The 20242-nt window shown below is 39.8% G+C and overlaps 1 protein-coding gene across 1 annotated transcript in view; it reads left to right on the plus strand.

The window, feature by feature from the left end:
• CBFB (core-binding factor subunit beta) overlaps positions 1-20242 on the plus strand; it is a gene marked incomplete at its 5' end in the record, with an annotated part of 63691 nt that overhangs the window by 19493 nt on the left and 23956 nt on the right. The window contains 1 exon segment of the mRNA XM_006155581.3: positions 10516-10632. Coding sequence (XP_006155643.2) covers positions 10516-10632 — 117 coding nt within the window.

The following is a 20242-nucleotide window of genomic DNA, read 5'->3' on the forward strand; positions in this document are numbered from 1 at the left end:
ATCTTGGCACATAAACTGGTGTGGTTTCAGGTCTGTCAAGGATTCAAACCCACCATTGACCATGTCACTTCTAGCACTACACTTAATGTGACCTCCTGAGCCACTGTGAGTGGGCCAACATGTTCATATATTTTTATGAATTTTTTTTTAAGAGAGATTTTTGCTATAGGGTCCATGCATTCACTGGAGAAAGAGAGAGAAAGTAAGAAACCATCCTCCAGGGTGGATGGTCCTGCTGCAATCCCGTCATCTCTTGGGATTTTGGGCACACACGCACATGTGCCTGGTTTAAGTTTCAAGCCCCTGGGTCTGAGACTCAAACCACGGTCAGATGTGTGGGAGTCCAGTGCCTTAACCACTCCAAAAAGGTCTCATTCTTAACAAAAGTCTGAGTTTGGTAACATGTCCACTTGTTGAATATGTTTACATGTATATACAGTTGTATGCCACTTAACATCACTTCACTCACGAAGAGCATGCATACAGTGGTGGCCTGTAGATCATAATGAGGCAGAAAAATTCCTGTCACCTAGTGACATTATATTCCTTTTTTGTTCTTTTTTCATGCTGCTGAGTTTATTTTCCACTTGGTGCAAGGCTGGGCACTAGGGGCTCAGGAAAGCATGCATGTGGCCTGGGTCTGCAAAGTGGGTCCTCCAACTTCCTTTCCTGGTGCTGACTGATTGCTGCACAGAGCTTGCTCCTGGGCCGCTGGTCTGCATGGCAGATGCCTCACTCCAGGAATTGGGGATGGTGGCAACTCAGCTCAGCTTGGGGCAGGTGGCTGGCATGGGTGGGGCTGCACTGGCCACCAGACTGCTTCCTCATGGCCCGCTGAGCCAGGCCACAGGTGAACACGCTGGCAGGGGCCTTTGGGGGTTTTTAGTGCTCCAGAGACTCCAGCATGGTAGCCATGATTGGGAGAGTGGACTTCCCAAAAAAGAAGCTTGCTACTAGTGCCCAGGTCAGCCTGGGGGGAGACCGGGTGGTGGGAAATGGCTTCCTTGGCTCATTCAGCACTTACGCAGGAGCCCATTTGAAAAGGAGACCACTAGAGCCATCATATTATTCTTAATGTCATAGCACAGTGCGTTACTTACGTGCTCATGGTAATACAAACAAACCTCTTGCACTGCCAGTCGTATGAAAGTATAGCACATATAATTTTGAAAAGCACAATATGTGGTACACGTAATACTTTATAATAAACCACTTTATTATTGGTTTATGTGTTTACTATATATTTACCACTATTTTGGTGTATTCCTACTTATTAACAGGACAGTTTGTTGTAAAACAGTATGCCGTGTTATGTTGGCAGCAGCTTTATACATCTCATGTTTACCGTATCTCTTGATTAACCATATCTCTTTGTTATCTCTGGTCCTTAATTGTGTTTTGTTCATCACGGCTCCTCAGCATAAAAATTTAACTGTTTATACTACTGGGCTGTTGAAAAAGTCATGAGTATTTTTCTATGCAAATATGTGTCATACTTCTTCAACATCCCAATAGATATCCCAGACATGTAGTAGGCTATACTGTCTTCGTCTGTGTAAGTACACCATGCTGTTCGCACAACTACAAGATCACCTAACAGTGCATTTCTCTGAGTATGTTCTTGTCATCAAGTGACATATGACAATATGCACGCACACAGTATTAAGTTCCAGACGCCTTCTGCAGTTTTCTGACTTCTCTTTGGAACCATAAGATGAAGATTGGTAAATTATATCAAATTACTATAGAAAAGCTATTTTTACACTTAACACAGATATGATTCAGAGGCAAACACGATTGAATGACTACAGTGATTATCTGGCATTTGAGTGGCTGACTGTGCATTTGTAACAGAGGAGCATGTGGCTAAAGGAGGATGAGTCAAAACCAAGTATCTTCTAAAGGAATCTGTTAAAGACTACAGAAATAATTACAACTAAATGGCAGCATGCATATTTCTTTAGTGGAATATCTTGTTTTCCTGGGTGCTTGTGGCCATCCAAGTATTACTGTTTGTCTGCTGATTCATTGGTCTGTGGGTAGGAACAACTGTTCATTGTCTGCGAAAAAAAAAAAACAACCCACCAACAACAAAAAAACCCAGCTTTTTCCCTTGGAAAGAAATTACTTTGTAAAACAGTAGTAGAAATGTGTGTGTAAGCATTCATCGTTTTCTCAGTATTCTCCCTGTTCTGCAGGTTTTATATACCTTAACTTGTCCAGTTTTCACTCTCACCTGGGAAGGGGAGGTGTTATTTAACCCTGATTTTATGCATAAGGAACCTGGAGCTTATGAGCAAATGTAAGTCATTTGTCTTAGACACACTTGATAGAGCTGTAATTCAAACCTAGGCTTTATCTGACTCCAAAGAACATTTTGTTTCACTCTTCCTATGCTCTCTATCTATGTTAGTATAGATAACATTCCTTTTTTTAAAAAAATAATTACATAACCATTGGCATATTGGTGAATCACCACGAAAACATTGTGAGTATTGATTTGGGGGCTACAAATAAATTTAGATGAGTGGATGAGTTTGTATATACAGAATCCACAAGTAATGAGGATCATTTGTGGTCATGTGCAGATATATTGAGTGGCAGAAAAGTGAGTTGAGTTCAGAGCATTTTCCCAGTTGAAGTCTCAGTGGTGATGCTTTGTCTTGTTTCAGCTCTCATACCATAAAACAAGTATCCTTTTTGAGGTCTGTTTAATGCCACATTTTTTACATTTTATGCTTTTCGTGGGTGATTTTGCCATGTGTGTGTTTAATTTTGCTGTTTAAAATGGCCCTCAATGGACCAGCCTGTGGTGAGTGGTTAAGATGGCCGATCCTTGGGACCAGCAGGTGGCGTGGTGGTTAAGGTGCTGGACACTCCCACATGGCTGACCTCGGTTTGAGTCCTGGACCTGGCAGCTTGCTTTCTCAATCTTTCTCTCTGTCTCTCTCTGGTCAAAATAAAATAATAAATGAATGAATAAATAAAATAAATAATTATTATTAAAAAATAAAAAAAGATGGCCAATCCTACATGGCCAACTACACTTTTCAAGTCCCAGACCTGGCAACTTGAAAAATACTCCGGGCATGTATGCGTGCAAGCCCCAAATCCTGAGAGAATGTAGAAGGGATTGTGTGGTGTGTCTCCCCTGGGAGGTGCTTTCTCACTTTCCTTCTCTCTTTTTCTGGTGAGCACACATAACCTGTACCAAATTATAAAAGAAAAAGAAAAGCCCCTTAGTGTTAGTGTTCCCAAGTACAAGAAGGCTCTGCTGTATTTTATGGAGGAAATAAGTATGTTAGATAAGCTTCCTTCTGGTTTAAGTTATGGTGCTGATTGCCATGAATTCATTGTTAATGAGTCAGCAGTATATATTGAAGAAGCTGTCTGAACAGAAACCAAACAAGATTATGTATTGATCAGTTGAGAAAATGTTATGCTGGAATGTTCCCAACTGTATTTCCCCTACAAAATGGTTTAGTATTCTCTGATTTAATGTTTATGGAGACTTTATACAACAACTGTGGTGAGCCAGCAGGTGGTGTGGTGGTTAAGGCACTGGATTCCCACATGGCCAATAGTAATTCATGTCCCAGACCTGGAAGCTTGAAAATCATAACAAAATAAATAATTAAAAAAAAAAAAAAAAACATGTAACTGTGGTGAATAATGAGAACTGACTCTCTATGATTGCATATTAGGCTTAGCGGCTTACTTTATGTAATATTTTATTGTCTGTCTTTTTCAATTAATAGTATATCGTAAATGTCTTCCCATGTTGAGTAGTATGCATTTTATAGGTTATATCATGTTTAGATTGGACATCTATTTATTCAGCTCCTTGTTGGGCATCTAGATTATTTCAGGGTTATTTTATTTTATTTTATTTTATTTTATTTGCTTTTATTAAAAAACAAACATGGGGCCAGCAGTTGTGGAGATTAAGGCAGCTGGATTCCACATGGTTTACTAAGAGGTTCAAGTCCTGGACCTGAAGCTTTAGAAAACACACCAGGAGACCAGCAGATGGCGTGATGGCTATGTTGCTGGGCTCCCATGTAGTCAACCGCAATTCGGGTCCCAGATCTGGTGGCTTAAACTCATTCTGGACACATGTGCATGCATATCCAGGATCCCAAGGGGAGAATGGAGGAGACGGGATTGAGGCGTAGCCATCTCCCCTGGGGAGTGATTTCTCACTTTCTGTCTCTCTCTTTCTGGCAAGTGCATGCGCCCTATAGCAAAAACCTCTCCAAACACACACACCAGGTACATGTGCATGCACATGTGCCCATAAAACCAAAGAGATTTATTCTTAAAAGATTTTTTTTTTTTTCACTTTTGCTATAGGGTACATACACTTGCCAGAGAGAGAGAAAGTAAGAAATCACCCCCCCGTGGTAATCACCTCACTGCAGTTTCTTCTCCTCCATTCTCTACTTGGAATTTTGGGCATGCATGTACATATGCCTGGTGTGATTTTCTTGCTGCCAGGTCTGGGCCTTGCGCCATGCAGTCAGCTGTGTGGGATCCAGCTGCCTTAACCTCCATGCCACCTGCTGCCTGCCCCCATTTTTTAAAAATTCTAGCTGTTTTCACCTATTCTTTTAGCCAGCTTTTCAGTATTTATTAAGAACCTAAGGGATAATGATCATTCTCTCTTACTGTTTTCCTAATACCTCAGTTCATAAACTAGAGTCACAGCATTTAAACTCTAACAGTTTATTACAAAAGAGTGAAATATCCTTTCCAATCAAAAGAGATTCTTTGGAGGGTGAAGTGTCTGCATCTTGCTTTTGTCAGTAGCTTTGACACTTGGCTTCTGTGCATATTGATTTTATGACTCCATACTGATATGCCCATACTGATGTGCATGGTGGGGTTATTATTTGCTAATTTACAATTAACTCTGTTTTAATTACCTTGGAGTTATATTCTTTAGAATCACTTAAAAGAGGAAACTCTGCTGTCCTTTTGTACCTTTTATTTGTTTTTCATTGCCAGCAGGCATGTGTTCTCTACAGGGAAAGACAGAGAGAGAAAGAGAGAGGGAGAGAGAGAGAAGGAGACAGCATCCCCTGAAGAGGCACGTTGCAGTCTCTTCTCCATTTCTCCATCTTGTCAGGGTTTCAGGCACACATGCACAAATACCCAGAGTGTTTTTCACACCACTAGGGTCAGAACTCAAATTGTGTAGTCATCCATGAGGGATCTGGCTCCCCTAACCACTAGGCAGTGGGGCTGGCCCATTGTACCTATAATTTCTGTCCCTCAGATCAGCTACCTAGGATCTAGAAACCCAGGTCTTTTGTATAATAGTATCATAGAGGAAAAGGGAGTAGAAGATGTCACTACTTATTCCAAATTTAGATATTCTTAGAATAAGTAGCCTCTATGGGGCCAGCAGTTAGTGTAATGGCTATGTTGCTGGATTCCCATGTAGTAGTCAACCACGGTTTGAGTCATGGCTCTGGATGCTTAAACTCACGCCAAGATCCCGAGAGGAGAATGGAGGAGAAGGGATTGCGGTGTGGCCATCCCCTCTGGGGAGTGATCTCTCGCTTTCTGTCTCTCTGTCTTTCTGGCGAGCGCACATGCCCTATAGCAAAACCTCTTTAAAAAAAAAACTTTAAAAAAAAAAGAATAAATAGCCTCCAGATACTCAAAGAAGGAACTGTTTGTACAGGTTCATAAATGAGAAGTGAACTAGGTTCTCTCATAACCTTCCTCTGACACTTAAATTTCAAAACCCAGGGTTACTGATTTTTAGCTAACTAAAAAGTTTGGTAGGACCAGCAGGTACCATAATGGTTACATTGTTACCACACAGCTTACTGTAGTTCATGTCTTGGACCTGGCAGCTTAAAACTCATGCCAGAAGCAAAAAAAGGTATTTCTCTCTCTCAATAAATAAGTGAAGGGACCAGCAGTTAGCGTAATGGTTTTGTCACTGGACTCCCATGTAGTCAACCACGGTTCGAGTCCCAGACTTGGTGGCTTAAACTCATGCCAAGCACATGTGTCTTTGTGGCCAAAATCCCAGGAGGAGAAAGACAATGTGCATATGTGGCCAAAATCCTAGGAGGAGAGTATTGTGGTGTGGCCATCTCCCCTGATGGGTGATTTCTTGCTTTCTGTCTCTCTGTCTCTCCAGTGAGCTTGCACATCCTATAGCAAAAATCTTAAAAAAAAAAAAAAAAAAAAGTTTGGTTCATTTATTGAATGAAGGATATTTATCATCTCTAAGTGTAGTGCTAGAAAGACCTTGGTGTTTCGGTGAGAGGGAGAGTAGGGGGATGGAGTTTCTGTTTTATAAGACTTGTTTTATTTATTTTTGTTTATTTATTGTTACTATTTTTTATTTGCTATAGGCCATATGCAGTCGCTGTAGAAATACAGAATGAAAAAGTGAGAAAGCACCCCCTGGGGAGATGGTCACACTGGTGGTTAAGGGTGCTGGACTCCTACATGGCCGGCCGCAGTTCAAGTCCTGAACCTGGCGACTTGCTTTCTCACTTTCCCTCTCTCTCTCACTCTCATTCTGTCCCTCTCTGGTCAAATTAAAATAAATAAAGTTAAATAAAAGAATTACTTAAAACAAAACAAAACTCCTGGCTTAAATAAAAGTAGTACTACAAGTTGAGTGATCTAAGGTCCCATATAAATTTGCTATTGGGTGTGTGCACTCGCTAAAGAGGGAGATAGGGAGGAATCACCCCCAGGGGGTGTGACCATAGGGTAATCCCTTCTCCTCCAGTCTCCTCTCAGGATTTTGAGCACATGCCTATATGTGTCCAGTGTGTTTTTCAAGCCACCATGTCCAGGACTTAAACTGTGCAGTTGGTCATGTGGGGTCCAGCCACCTTAACCACTACACCACTTTGCTGGTCCAGATACATCTTATGACAGCTTGAGTGAGATATAGTTTGCTTACCATAAAATTGACACTTAGAGTATATATAATTTATTTGGTATATTATTGATATATATACTCTAACAGAATATATATAATTCAGTGTTGTATAACCATATCATTGTGTAATTCTAAAATATTTTCTTCCCCCAGAAAGAAATCTCTTACTTGTTAGCAGTTGTTCCTCATTTTTCCTTCCTTTCAGCCTCTGTTTTCTAGTCGGTAGGCTTACCTATTCTGCATACTTTATATGGTAAATGACTTTTTTCAGGCATTTTTCACTTAGGATTCAAGGTTCATCCATGTTATAGTATTTTTCCTTTTTATGACCAAATAGTATTCCATTATATGGATAATGCCACAGTTAGTGGGGCAAACGTTTTTTTTCTTTTAAAATTTGCCCTACTATGTGTACTCACTAGAGAGAAAGAGAAAGTGAAAAAGCACCCTTCAAGTGGAATGGCCATGCCAGTCATTTCTTCTCCAGTTAGATTTTGGGTATGTCTGTACATACGCCTGGCGTGATTTTTCCAAACTTCTGGGTCTGGGTCTCAAACCAAGCAGTCAGCCTTGGGGTATCCATCCACCTTAGCCACATCATGGGCTAGTACAGACGTGCTTTTGCTGAACTCTACTACTTGAGTGATAAGGAATTTAAAGCTACTGAGTGTGAAAATAAAGTGATAGTATGTGCAATATGGATCGAATAGAACAGCAAATACTGATAGAGTATCAGCTAATTAAACATTATATTAAACTTTTACCTCATTTTCCCAAAAGAACGCAAAATGTGAAGTTGTAGCCACTTTTATTCTTCTTTGAGGTCTAAAACACATTCTGTGATATTTTTGCTTTTGGAAAGATTAGCTATTTTGTTTTTGTGTGATCCATTTACCCATTTTAAAGGATTTATAGAATCTATTTTATATAAATTATTTCATTGTTCTAGGACAATGGGTTTAATCCTTACGTCATACTTAGTAAATTTTCTTTTCAAAGTTTGAAATAAGTCACCATCTTTTTCATAGAAATAGAATGTCTTTCTGTTTAAATGACATTATTAAATTACATTATGAAAATGCCAAACTGTTAGAAGGCAGAATTTTATTTTCTTCATATTTTGAGGCTTGTTATTCATGAATGCATGAAAGCACCAAACATTTACTTTGAAGATTGGCACATAAAACTGTATTTATTTGAATATGACTATCTAAATAAATCACCAGGATCATCTAAATATTGTTTTTAATTACTGTCCAGACACTAGTCTTGATTAAGAACTAAAGCTGTTTTCTGAAGCATTTAGGATGTTTTCAAAACAGATCCATGGTTATTTTTTTGTCATGGGAGAACATTTAGAAATAAGTAATAAATGGTCTTTTTTAGTAATTTCATGAGGAAAATATATTTGATTATGGACATTAATATGAATACTAAGAGATGATAGAATCTTTGATTCTGAAAGATACAATGAAGAATATAAAAATCTCAGTAATGTGGCATGAAGTTGACCTTTTTCTACTGTTAGATGAGAAGAATTCTCTTCGTGATTGGTACGAGAATTTAAAGTAATAAAGTGCATTGTTGGTGAGCGTTCTGCTCCTCACTGCATGCTGCTCTCTCCCGTTAGAAGGAATAGGTGGAAATCTTTGTTAGAGCTTCAGTAAATCAAATGATATTCATATGAAATATGGAAGGATACTGTTTTGTAGGTTTGCAAGATGTCTAGCATGAAGTTATTCCTTTTCTGACTAGGTGCATAGTGGTAGAGTTTTTAATTCACTATGTAGAAAGAAATGAACACTTATCAGAGCAGAAGGAAATGTGTGGTTAAACGGTTTCAGCTATAACTGTAGACTATTTCCCTTGGTCCAAATGGGAGGAGAAATGGAACTTCACATTTTAGGGTTTTTTTCCAATATAAGTAGAAATTGGTTCAACGTAGTTTATTAAAGCCCTTAGCAAAAATAGTTGTGATTAGTAGGAGAAGGGGAAGGACATATGTACTTGGAAGGCATAAATCCTATAGGCTTCATTTTATAAGTGTATCAAGAATAATTTTTCTAGCGTCATTGACAGTCACTTATTGTTATTACTTTTTTTTTTTTCTTGAGAGGTTTTTGCTATAGGCCACATGCACGCGCCAGAAAGACAGACAGAGACAGAAAGCGAGAAATCGCCTCCCAGGGGGGATGGCCATGCCACAATCCCTTCTCCTCCATTATCCTCTCGGGATCTTGGGCACGCACGCATACGCGCCCGGCGTGAGTTCAAGCCACCAGATTCGGGACTTGAACCGCAGTCGACTACGTGGGAGTCCAGCAACATAGCCATTACGCTAACTGCTGATCCCCTTATTAAATTTCTAAAAGCAGGACTAGCAGGTGGCATAACAGTTACATCGCTGGACTCCCATGTGGTCGACCACAGTTTGAGTCCCGGTCCCAGTAGCTTTGAACTCACAGTGGGTGCATGTGTACATGTACCCAAAATCCCAAGAGGAGAATAGAGAAGGGATTGTGGTGTGGTCATCTCCCCCCCACCCCGGGGGTGATTTTTTTTTTTTTGCCTCCTGTCTCTATCTCTTCAGCAAGTATACACTCTATAGCAAAATTTTCCCTAAAAATAAATAAATAAAAATTTTTGGAGAGTTTATTGTTAGTTTGTTTTGGCTATAGGGTGCGTACACTCACCAGAAAGACAGACAGAATGTAAGAAATCGCCCCCTTGGGGGGATGGCCACGCCACAATCCCTTCTCCATTCTCCTCTTGGGATCTTGGGCATGCACATACACGTGCCTGGTATGAGTTTAAGCCACTGGTTCTGGGACTAGAACTATAGTCAACTACATGGGAGTCCAGTAACATAACTATTATGCCATCTGTTGGTCCCATAAATACATTTCTTAAAACAAGACATATCTGAGACTCTTTGTTGAAGAAATTGTTGAAATGAGCAAAGAAAAAAAAATGATGGGAGTCAGCAGGTGACATGGTTGTTAAGGCACTGGGCTTCCACATGACTGACTGCAGTTCAAGTCCCAGACCTGGCAGCTTGCTTTCTTGCTTTCCCTCTCTTGCTCTCTCTCTCTGGTGAGTGTGTGTGCCCTGTAGCAAATTAAAAGAAAAAAAAAAAAGAAAGAAGATTAAATACATAATTACTTTAAACAAAAAAAATTAAGATGTTTGGGGTTTTTTTTTTAAGTTTTTTTTTTTTTTTTTTTTTTTTTTTTTAGTTTTAGTTTTTGCTAAAGGGCACGTGTGCTCACTGGAGAGACAGAGAGAGAGAAAGTGAGAAATCACCCTCCGGGTGAATGGCTACTGTGCCACAATCCCTTCTCCTCCATCTCTCTTCTTGGGATTTTGGGCATGCATACACACATGGCTGGTGTGTTTTTCAAGCTACCAAGTTCAGGACTCAAACTGCTAAGTTGGCCCTGTGGAATCTAGCCATTCTAACCACCACACCACTGACTGGCCTCAAATTATACTTTTTTAAAGAAGAAAACTATAGGATCTGCATAAGTAAGTTTAATCCTTTGATTTTTATGTGTCTGCTGATTTTCCAATGGTCTTCATCCTTCTTTTCTGTGTTTTAGGTATATTTGAAGGCTCCCATGATTCTGAATGGAGTCTGTGTTATCTGGAAAGGCTGGATTGATCTCCAGAGACTGGATGGTATGGGCTGCCTGGAGTTTGATGAGGAGCGAGCCCAGGTAGGGTGACTTTAGGCTTTTGTTAGTGTGGTCATTTTATTTAGCCTTGAATCTCACCTTTGTCTGGGGCCTGTTTTTACCTAGACTTTTAAAAAGGTAAGTATATAGGGACCAGTAAATGGCATAGTGGTTACATCGCTGGACTTCCACATGGCTGACTGCAGTTTGAGTTCTGGACCCAGTAGCTTGAAACTCAGGCCAGGCATGTGTGCATGTGTACCCAAAATCCTGAGAGGAGAATGGAGAAGGGATTGCGGTATGGCCAACTCCCCTGGCAGGTGATCCTTTGCTTTCTGTCTCTCTAGTGAGCACACGCACTCTAAAGCAGAAATCTCTCTCAAAAAAAAAGTCACAAAAAGGTAAGTATAGAAAGTATTATATTTGAGTAATATTAAACAGTCCTGGAGAGGTTAAGACCTAAATGTTGGTCCTGAAAGTTTTTCCTTCTCAGCCATACTGACCCAGAAGCAGCCTTCAGAAAGCAAGACTTTCTTGGGACCAGCAGTTGGCATAATGGCTGTCGCTAGACTCCCATCTAGTCAACCGCGGTTTGAGTCCCGGACAGAGTGGCTTAAACTCAAGCCAGGTGCATGTGCGTGCATGCCCAAGATCCCGAGAGGAGATTGGAGAAGAAGGGATTGTGGTGTGGCCATCCCCCCGGGGGGTTATTTCTTGCTTTCTGTCTCTCTGTCTTTCTGGTGAGTGCACACTCCCTGTAGCAAAAAAACTCTCAAAAAAAAAGGGGGGGGGGGAGAAAGACTTTCTCTTCTTGGATTACTCCACCTGCTCAGTGGGTCTTTGAAGTCCAGTAAATGATTCTTTTTACTACTTGTTCTTTATCTTCATAATATTTTGAGGGGAAAACGAACAGTTCAAGATAAAATTTAGGAGCAGCATTTTTAGAATGCTTGAGCAAAGAGCATAGCAGACTGTTTGCCAAAAAAGTAATAAAACTGGAAAAAATTATTAAAAAAAAAAGTAATGTCTTTGGAAATTAACCAGAGGGCATACATTAAAAGGCATTTATTCAAGCAAAACTACTGAATTTTACTAAATCAGGGTCTGTCTGTAGTATTTTAGTCTAAGCTGTTTCTACCTCTTCTCCAGCTTTGTGAACCTTTAAGTTCTGCCCTGGGCAGACCAGGCAAGCCATAAGGGCTGATAGCTCTGCTATTCTTATTTAAAGCAGAGCTTAGAAAAAATAATCTATACCCAAGGATGTTGTCAAAAAACAATAGAGGTCTCATTGGCAAATAATCTGGCAAAGATAGTGTGGCAGGGAACAACAGAATGGAAAGCCCACCAGAAACATATCGAGGAGATCCATGGAAAGAAAGTGAGTCCTGGGACCAGCAGTTAGCGCGTAATGGCTATGTCGCTGGACTCCATGTAGTCGACCGCGGTTCGCTTCCCGGACCCAGTGGCTTGAAACTCATGCTGGGTGTGTGTGCGTGCATGCCCAAGATCCCGAGAGGAGAATGGAGGAGAAGGGATTGTATTTCTCACTTTCTCTCTGTCTCTCTCTGTCTGTCTGGCGAGCGCACACACCCTATAGCCCAAAAAACCTCTCCAAAAATAAAAACCAACAACATTGATTCCTCACTTTAAATAAACACCCATGATAAAAAAATAAAAAGAGAGAAAGTGAGTCCTATTAAGTTCACATTCATGTGGTCCAAAAAACTCTGTATATGTACAAGACTACACGAACTTCAAAGAGAACACAAAGGGCCCTTGCAAGCCACTAGTTTCTGGTTGAACACTTAGGTAGACTGATAAGCTTACTGAACTTTGATAGCATTCCCCTAGCCACATGTGGATTAATTGGCAGAGAACGGAAGTCTACCGGCTCAAGATATTTAAGCAGAATCTAAAAACTTGAGCAGTTACATGAGAGGCTTCACACTGCTGGGGAAAATAGAGTCTACAGAATTAGTCCAAGTCACTAAGTAGCAACATGAAGGGTCAGGCCCCATCGCCTAGTGGTTAAGAGAACTGGATCTCACATGACTAATTATGGTTAGATTCAGGGCCTTGATAGCTTGGGGAAAATGTACCAGGCATGGGTGCGTGTGTGCCACAAATTCTAACAGGATGGAGAAATGGAGAAGGGATTGCAGCGTGACCCATGTGGGGGTGTGTTCTCCTTCCCTCTGTGTCTTTCTCTGGCAAGTGCCCACACTTTTTAGCAATTAATGCATATATACTCTTAACAAATTAAGTGCTAAATGGAGGATACATAGGATTCCATCAAAAAAAATTTTGTGTAAATATTTAAGCTGAAGTATTTTTACAGGTATTATCTTTTTGCTTTTGTCCAAAGTATCTTTCTTTGATAGGTTTCATGAAAGACCAAATATATCAAATAAATTGTCTCTTTCTATGAATCTTCTAAATATTTTGCCAAATTGTTGCTTCAGAATTACAGCTTTCTCAATACCAATTAATTCCAATGAAAAATAGTTCCATCAGGGCCAGCAGGTGGTGTGGTAGTTAAGGTGCTGAGCTCCCACATGGCTGACCACAGTTTGAGTCCCCAGCCTAGAGGCTTAGATTTTTTTCTAGGCTTTATTGTCTGATATTAAAGATTTTTGTCCTGTCTTGAGCTGTTGATAGGTTCATGTACCTACTATTTGAACAGAATCCTAACCTGTTCCTGGCTTTAAGTTTTAAGCAAAGTTCTTTAGCATTTTTTTGATTTATTAAAGTTGAAACTGCTTTTCTTGGAAAAAAAAATTATACCAGTTGTAGGTTTGTGCATGCCCAAAATCCCAGGAGGAGAATGGAGAAGGGATTGCGGTGTAACCATCACTCTGGGAGGTGATTTCTCTCTGTCTTTCTCTGGCGAGTGCATGCACCCTATGTCAAAAACCTACAAAAAAAAAAAGTCAATATTAAGAGACCAGCCACAGTGGAACATGCTGCTAAAACACTGCTCCAAAGACTAGAACCACATGTGGGGCCAGTTTAAGTTTTGCTCCAACCTAAAAGTCAGGTACAGTGGCATGTGCCTATAATCCCTTCAGTTGAGGGAGGCCGAGGTAAGATTTTGAGCTCAAGGCTGGCTAAGGTAGCATAGTGAGACCCTGTTTACAAAAGCCTGGTGGGGTAGTGTGTGCCTAGTCTCAGCTGGGAAGCTGAGGCAAAAGCATCAGCACATGAGCAGACTCTGCCTTAAAAATAAATCAATTGAATTAAATTAAAAGCAGTAGCAGCATCGGCATCAGTATTAAGAGTGTATGAAGGCATCCTAAACAGCAGGGGAATGTATTTTCTAGCAAAGGTCTTCAGTGGAATATGAATCGAGTATTTCTTATCTGAAATACATGGAAACAAGTTGTGAATTGCAGATTTTGGAATTTTTTCATACTGTAATGAGATTTTGAGCATAAGACCTACGTCTACACAAAAGATTCATTTATGGTTCACATACACCTTATACACTTAAAAAAACAAAAAAACACACAATTAATAAACCAGAAATAGAAGAGAACTCCCTCAACTTGAAAAAGGATATCTATGAAAACCCATAAGTATGATTTTTTATATTACATTTTGTTCAATCAAAATACCTAAAATATTGTTATTTAAACAAGGTCAGTGTTAAAATTTATTAGACATTTTATCATTTTTTATAATAAGTATTTGAAATCCAGTGTGTATTTTCCATTTCTGCACATCTCAGCTCAGGCTAGCCATATTTCAGGTGTGTAGTAGTCACATGTGGCTCGTGGCTACCATATTGGATTGCACACCTTAAGATACTTGTACTTTTTTCTTTTTCTTTTTAGAGAGAGATTTATGATATAGGATGCATGCACTCACCAAAGAGACAGAGAGGCAGAAAGAGAGAAATCACCCCCTGGGGTGCTACACTGCAGTCCCTTCTCCATTCTCTTGGGATTTTGAGCACACACACATATGCCCAGCATGAGTTTTAAGCCATCAGGTCCGGGACTTGAAATAAGGTCGATTACGTGGGAGTCCAGCAACGTAACCATTAAACCATCTGCTGGTCCTGTGATACATGTACTTTTTTTTAAAAAAAGAATTAATTAGTTTTACTTATTTTTATTTTTAAAATTTTGCTATAGAGCACACATGCTCACTAGAGAGAGAGAGAGAAAGCAAGCAGTTAGGTCCAGGATTCAGATCACAGTCAACCCCCAAGTGGGAGTTCAACACCTTACCATCATGCCACTTGCTGGTCCCAAGATATGCGTAACTTTTTTTATATGTGTAGTTCAATAAAATGTTTTAAAAGTTTTCACCAAAATGAAGATAATTTTAGGAACCGACAGGTGCTGTGGTGGTTAAGGGCCCTGAACTCCCACATGGCCGACCTGGTTCAAGTCCTGGACCTGGCAGCTTGCTTTCTCATTTTCTCTCTCTCTTTCACACTCTGTCTTTCTCTGGTCAAATTAAAAATAAATAAGTAAAGTTAAATGATTCTTTAGAAAATGAAGATAATTTTAAAATATACAATTATAGAAACTCAAATTTAAGTTGTTTTTACTAATTTTATTTTTATCTTTTTTTTTTTTTTTCAATTGACAGAGGCACAGGTATTTACCAGAGACAAAAAAAATGAGAAGCAGAGAGAGAACATACTTCTTAATGGACGTGGTCATGCTGCAGTCCCTTCTCTTTCTCCATCCTAGTGGGATTTGGGACATACATGGGAATTGCCACTGGAGCCTAGATTTGAAGCTTGGTTAGCCATGTGTCGGATCCAGTACCCTTAATAACTAGACCATTGGGCTGGCCCTATTTTCTTTTTAAATTGTTATTTAATGTGAAGGCATAAATTTCAAATTTTATTTTTATTTTTAAAAATTTGTTATAGAGGGTGTACGTACTCACTGGAAAGAAACAGGCAGGAGAGGCTAGCCACACTGCAATCCCTTCTCCATTCTCTTCAGATCTTGGATATGCACACACATGTACCTTGTATACCATACCTGACATGGTATACAAGCCACCAGGTCCTGGGGCTCAGAGCACACAGTTGGCCATGTGGGATCCAGCTGCCTTAACCACATTATTGGCCAACCCTCAGTGTGTTCTTTACACACTTCCTTTTCACTGATCAGAGTTTCTCTAAAAGCTAGAAAAACTGAAAATATTTGCACTTTACCATTGAATATTTTAATCAAAGACACAAAAATTCCTTAATTTCTTTAACTAGATGTATGAAGATATTTGTCAGTTACCTACTATTGACTCATTGGAATAGCCATGGCACATTTTTGCATAGGTCTTGACATTTCTGACAACCCGATATGTAATTTTTTAAAAATAATTATTTAATTTATTTATTATTTATTTATTTTTATTTGACCAGAGAGACACAGAGAGAGAGAGGGAAAATGAGAAAACAAGCCTCCCAGTCTGGGACTTGAACTGTGGTCACGCATGTGGGAGTCTAGCACCCTTAACCACCACACCACTTGCTGATCCCCACAATATATAATTTTTAAGTGATTGGCAACATACTTTGCTACTTCGGTTGGGTACAGTTATGAATTAAAGATGTGTCAATAACTAGTTCCTGGTAAGTTTCCATTTTGTAATTTATATTTGTAGTGGGGTTTTGTTTTATTTTGTTTTTAAACAGGATCTCTTGATGTCTCAATTCTCCTGCCTCAGCTTCCCAAGCAGCCAGGACAACCAGTGCACACTTCTGTGGCTGGCTTTTTAGGGTGGGTGGGAAATTCAATGTGAGCCTCCTGTGTGGTCTCAGCCTGCTGAGCAGTAGCTTCCACTGTGCTACAATGACTGTGCCTGTAATTTTATTATGATTTTATTTTTATTTTTAATTTTTACAAAATTTGTTTTAGGGTGCTTGTGCTTATCAGAGAGAGAAGGGGTGGTGGGTGTGGAGGAGGGAGTGAGAAAGCGCTCCCCAGGAGGCTTGGCTACGCCATACTCCTTTCTCCAGTCTCTTCTCAGGATTTTCTGCATGCATTCTCAGGCACCCAGAGTGGTTTTTCAGGCCACTGAACTGCATAGTTGGGCACATGGGATCCAGCTGCCTTAACCACCATGCCACCTAACTGGCCATAATTTTAGAAAGTTAAGTGAAAATACTATTCTATTTTTTAGGTTTTTGTCACAGGGCTCACGGGCTCATTAGAGAGACAGAGAAAGAGACAGTGAAAGGAAAAGTGAGAAATCATCCCCCTGGGCGTATGGCCACATCACAATCCCTTCTCCTCCATTTTCGCCTCAGGAGTTTGGGCACACATACACATGCGCTTAGCGTAACTTTCAAACTACAGTCGGCCATATGGGGGTCTAGCGCCTTAACCGTCACGTCACACCACCTACTGGCCCTGAAAATATTTTTTTATGAGACCAGCAAATGGCGTAATGGTTGCATCACTGAACTTCCATGTAGTAGACCACGATTGAAGTCTCGGACCTGGCAGCTTATAACTTAAACCTAGCATGTATGCATATGTGCCCCAAATCCCGAGAGGAGAAGGGATTGTGGCATGGCCATTCCCCCTGAGGAGTGATTTCGCACTTTCCGTTTCTCTAGCTCTTTCTCTGTTTCTGTGCGTGAGCACATACACCCTATAACAAAAAAACTCTCTCTAAAAAAACATACATATATGTATATACATATACACACATACATACACATTTATGTATTTTTCTATGTGTATATAGTGTGAAGTTCATCAGCATTGCTATTACCAATATGAGTCAATAATTTTATCTTCATTTTCTTTTTTTTTTTTTAAAGAGATTTTTATCATAGGGCATGCGTGCTTGCCGGAGAGACAGAAAGTAAGAAATCAGTCCCCCCTGGGGGGGATAGCCATGCCGCAATTCCTTCTCTTCCATTCTCCTCTCAGGATTTTGGTTGGGCACACATGTGCCCATTGTGAGTTTTAAGCCACTCTATCTGGAACTTGAACCATGGTCAACTACGTGGAAGTCCAGCAGCCTAACCATTATACCATCTGTTGGTCCTACTTCATTGTATTATCTAAATTATTTTACTTTGGCAATCCAAATGATGTTTCACCTTTAATGTTGTGGCTTTTAAAAAGTTTTACTCTATTTAATGGATAGTTAGAAAAAAATGAACCATTACAAGAATTGACAGGTTTTTTTTCTTTGAAGTACCTGAAGATACTGACGTGAAACTGGTGGCCTTTATCTGTTCACAAGGTTTTTCTATTAAGCCAACATGTAAACAACTTTGCTTTTTGTGAGTGTACAAGAATGTGGGTGAAATTAATTTAGAAGCCATTTCATTTAAGTGAAAAGTTATATTCTGCAGAGTGATGCGTTAAATACATAATTTACAGCTGCACATGTTAGAATTGTTGTCTTTAAAGCAGATACTGATGCTTTTTCAGCAGATTGGCTGCTTTTGGTTTTCATGTGATCAGTGATATCATTCTGGTTCCCACAGAAGGGATCAGATATTTTATGCATATTATACATTTGTCATCAGCTTTCTTGGAAATGAATTTGATTCTTAGTTTTTCATTAAACATGAACTTCATTTTTAAAAAAATCTTTACTACAGAAAGGTAAGTATTACCAAATTAAAATAAATATAATTGTCGTTTAAGACAAAATGACTGTGGCAGGAGTGGTCTTAATATTCCGTACATGCTCTGTGGCAGGACTGCTAAGTCTTTCCCTCATAGATTTCCCAGACACCTAACCTGGTTTTATGCTTACCCCACTGGTTACTGTGCAGGTCGTAGTATAGACCATGGAGTGTTAAACATGCTTCATCTGGGACTGGCAGGTGATGTGATGGTTAAGGCACTGGACTCCCACATGGCTGACCACGTTTGAGTCCCTGACCTGATAGCTTGCTTTCTCACTTTCCCTTTCTCTCTGTCTCTCTCTGGTCAAATAAGTAAATAATAAATAAAATTAATTAATTCTTTAAAACAAACAAAAACCTCTTCATCTGTCACTTGAGACAGGATAGAGTTAGTTGTCCCTAACCATTTGAGCCTTCTTTATGGTTGAGCATATAGAACTAACACCAAAAGCCGTTACTCTGTCCTTGAAAGGGAGCTGATTACATTGTGACAGGAAAGGATCAGGCTAACGCTGATAATCGCTGATTATCTTTCTGATTTTACCCTTTGTGAAGTGTGAACTCTTCCACTGCACGTACATCTTACACGTCACCAGAGAAGACTAAGACAGCAGTTGGAACTAGAATGTAGAAAGCTACCAGATCTCTCCTGGTTTATTTTTACTGCAGAGGATAGTATTAATACTTTTTTGTAATTTTAAGAAAAGAGAAATAGGGATCAGCAGTTAGCATAATGGTTATGTCACTGGACTCCCATGTAGTCGACCACAGTTCGAGTCCCGGACCCGGAGACTTGAACTCACGCCAGGTGCGTGTGTGTGCGCGTGCCAAGATCCCAGGAGGAGAAGGGATTGCGGCGTGGCCATCCTCCCTGAGGGGTGATTTCTCGCTTTCTGTCTCTCTGTCTTTCTGGCGAGCACATGCGCCCTATAGCAAAAACCTCTACCCCCACAAAAAATGTTAATTGTTATAATACATGATAGTGGATAAGTAAATAAATAAAGTTAAATAAAAACTCTAAAAATTAAAAAAAAATTTTAAAGGGACTGGCAGGTGGCATGGTGGTTAAGTGCGCTGGATTCCCATGTGGCCAACCGCGGTTTGAGTCCCGGACCTGGTGGCTTGCTTTCTCACTTTCTCTCTCTCATTCTGTCTCTGTCTGGTCAAATTGAAATAAACAAATGAATAAATAAATAAAATTAAATAAAAATAACTCTAAAAATTAAAAAAATAAAATAATAATACATGACAGTGGTTATTAGGGACCGACTGGTGGCACAACAGTAACACTCTGCAAGACTGGCCCACATAGGAAGGTTCTGTGTTTGCACCTGGAGACCCCAGGCTGTCTGAGCCTGGTGGTAGATTGTGGTGTTAAGACTGTTAGAGAGGGGCCGGCAGGTGGCATGGTGGTTAAAGGTGCTGAACTCCCACATGCTTGCTTTCTTACTTTCTCTCTCACTCTCTCACTCTATCCCTCTATGGTCAAATAAAAATAAATAAATAAATAGATAGATAAAGATAAATAAAATCATTAAAGAAAAAATTTTTAAAAAAATGGGACCAGCAGGTGGTGTGGTGGTTAAGGTGCTGGACACTCCTGCATGGCTGACCACAGTTCGAGTCCTGGATCTGGCGACTTGCTTTCTCACTCTCTCTTTGTGTGTGTGTGTGTGTGTGTGTGTGTGTGTGTGTGTGTGTGTGTCTAGTTAAAATAAATGAGTAAATAAAATAAAAAAAATAAGACTGTTAGAGAGGGGCTGGCAGGAGGTGTGGTGAATATGGGTACTGGATTCCCACATGGTTGACCATGGTTCAAGTCCTGGACCTGGCGGCTTGCTTTCTCACTTTCCCTTTTTCTCTCTCTCTGTCTGTCTCTCTCTGGTCAAATTAAAATGATAATAATAATAATAACAAATGGAATTAAATAAATAATTCTTTTTAAAGAAAGACTGTTAGAGGTAGTGTGTATGTGTCTTGTTCATAGAGGTCATCTTTATATGTATATATACACATATATGTGATTAATAACTT

This window comes from Tupaia chinensis, unplaced genomic scaffold, assembly GCF_000334495.1.
Source record: "Tupaia chinensis unplaced genomic scaffold, TupChi_1.0 Scaffold000463_1, whole genome shotgun sequence".
Classification (NCBI taxonomy): Eukaryota; Metazoa; Chordata; class Mammalia; order Scandentia; family Tupaiidae; genus Tupaia; species Tupaia belangeri.